We start from the raw sequence: 1969 nt of genomic DNA, 5'->3' as shown, positions 1-1969 counted from the left end.
GGCCCGCGTCACTCTTTGCCCCGCGCCAGGTCACCCACCCGGGGAGTGTGGGCAGAGACCTGGGGAAGACTGGTACTCCCAGAGCCTTCCGTATCGAGAACCCAAATCAACAACCCACCTGGTGAGCGCCATCTTCTTCCGCTTCTTCCAGCGCGAGCGACAGCACCACGGGGCGGGCCTTTCCCGGCGGCGAGGAGCGGAAAGGAAGAAGCGCGCGGTGCGCAGGCGCAAGGGCCGAAAGGCCTGCTGGGATGTGTAGTTTCCTGACAAGATAACTCAGTTCTGCTCCGCAACCTACCGAGCGATTATCATGGGGTAATCGGCAAATACAAGCCCTGTATGTAGCTCAGGCCTGTAATCCTAGCTCTTTGGGAGGCTGAGGCGGGAGGATTCTTTGAGGCCAGTAATTCAAGACCAGCCTGGTGAAGTAGATGACTATTAGTAAAGGGTAAAAAAAAATTTTTTTAAAAGACTAGCCTGGGCAGCATAGTGAGATCCATCTCTACAAAAAGTTGTGAAAAGAGCAAATGCATAACTTGATTGCTTGTGTACCATGACATGATAGGACGTTCCCTAGGCAAATGTTGAAGTTAGAGGGAGATACCTTTTAACAACTTTAATTCGTTCCCCCACCCAGTCCCATTCCCCTAATAGGGATACCAAATGCAAAAGCCTTCTGGGGACAATAAGCGAAAAGGGTTCACATGGAAAACTGCTCAAAAGGAAATTCCTTTTGGGCCCCAAATCTTTCAGAATACAGATGCCCCCCTTGCTGTGGACTAGCCCTAAGCAGGGCTCTATTGGGTCTTACCCTGACAATGTAAATCAGAGTTTACCTTCACAGGTACAGGACCAAGACAAGACTAGAAATAATCCCTCTGCCCATCCTGAAACAAATGCAAAACTGATTTCTTCCTCTGCTGTCCTTCCACGTGTTTACTTTATCTTTTTTTGGGGGGGACAGAGTCTCACTCTGTCTCCCAGGCTGGAGTGCAGCGGCACACTCACGGCCACCCCAGTGTTGACCTGCTAGGCTCCAGTGATCCTTCCACCTCAGCCTTACGAGTAGCCGGAACTATAGGCACACACTACCACACCCAACTAATTTTTAATTTATTGTAGAGACGAGGTCTCACCAAGTTACCCACGCTGGTCTCGAACCCCTGGGCTCAGGCAATCCTCTCACCTCGGCCTCCCAAAGCGTTGGGATTACAGGCTTCAGCCACTACACTGGCTTGTTTACTTTATCTTATGTGAAATTGAGAGAAATACACAATTGATTGTTGTTATGTAAAAAGTAAGTTCATGGAGTACAGATCAAAAACCCTTGCCTCATTGCAAAGCCCCACTCCCAACACACACACCTTTTTTTCCTTTTTCTTTTTCCTCCTTCTCATCATTTAAATACTGAAGTCTTCAGATTTATCTTTGGAAAAGGCATGGATCACAGATGCTGCTGTGATTTGTGTTTCTTTTCCTGGTGTGTCCTTAACCTTAGCAGAGTAAACCCTTAAATCGATTAAGACGTTGCCTCAGTCTTACACTTTTTTTAATGATAGGAAACAATGAGACTGGCCAATGGAGAGTTATTGGACACTTTGAAGACATTTATGCTCAAACATTTCTTTTCACAGTATCCTCCCACTCCCAAAACACTCTTGGGGAGGTATGAGCATTTTGTGATCCTTAGTTACTGTATGTCTGGGTTTCCTGCCCACAGTATGCCAAAGCTGAAATCCCAATGTTGGCCAGGCTGAGACCTTATTAGAGGCCCTGGAGAAAAATCCATCTCCTAAACTCACTGTTGTAGGCAGAATTCAGTTCCATGCACTTGTGGAACTGACGTTCCTATTTGATTGTGTGCTGTCCATGGATGCCACCCTCAGCTCCTAGAGGTCACTCTAAGGTCCCTTCCCACATGATCCCTGTAGGGAGCTTACTTTGTGGTGGTTTGCTTTCTTCCAGGCCA

At 47.5% G+C, this 1969-nt stretch overlaps 1 protein-coding gene across 4 annotated transcripts in view; it reads right to left on the bottom strand.

The window, feature by feature from the left end:
- Positions 1-205, bottom strand: part of SNW1 (SNW domain containing 1) — a 41632-nt gene extending 41427 nt beyond the window's left edge. For 3 of the 4 annotated variants that reach the window (XM_021715154.1, XM_008063328.1, XM_008063329.1), the window contains exon 1: positions 119-189. In XM_021715154.1, coding sequence (XP_021570829.1) covers positions 119-132 — 14 coding nt within the window. In that variant the 5' untranslated portion in view covers positions 133-189. Of the gene's footprint in view, positions 1-118 lie in introns of all 4 variants that reach the window. The other variant, XM_021715155.1, reaches the window with a different exon arrangement.
- Positions 206-1969: the final 1764 nt, after the last annotated feature.

Source organism: Carlito syrichta, unplaced genomic scaffold (genome assembly GCF_000164805.1).
Source record: "Carlito syrichta isolate Samal-C Ts95f unplaced genomic scaffold, Tarsius_syrichta-2.0.1 Scaffold306749, whole genome shotgun sequence".
NCBI lineage: Eukaryota > Metazoa > Chordata > Mammalia > Primates > Tarsiidae > Carlito > Carlito syrichta.
Note: the sequence above shows the minus strand (reverse complement) of the source record. Positions and strands in the feature narration are given on the sequence as shown.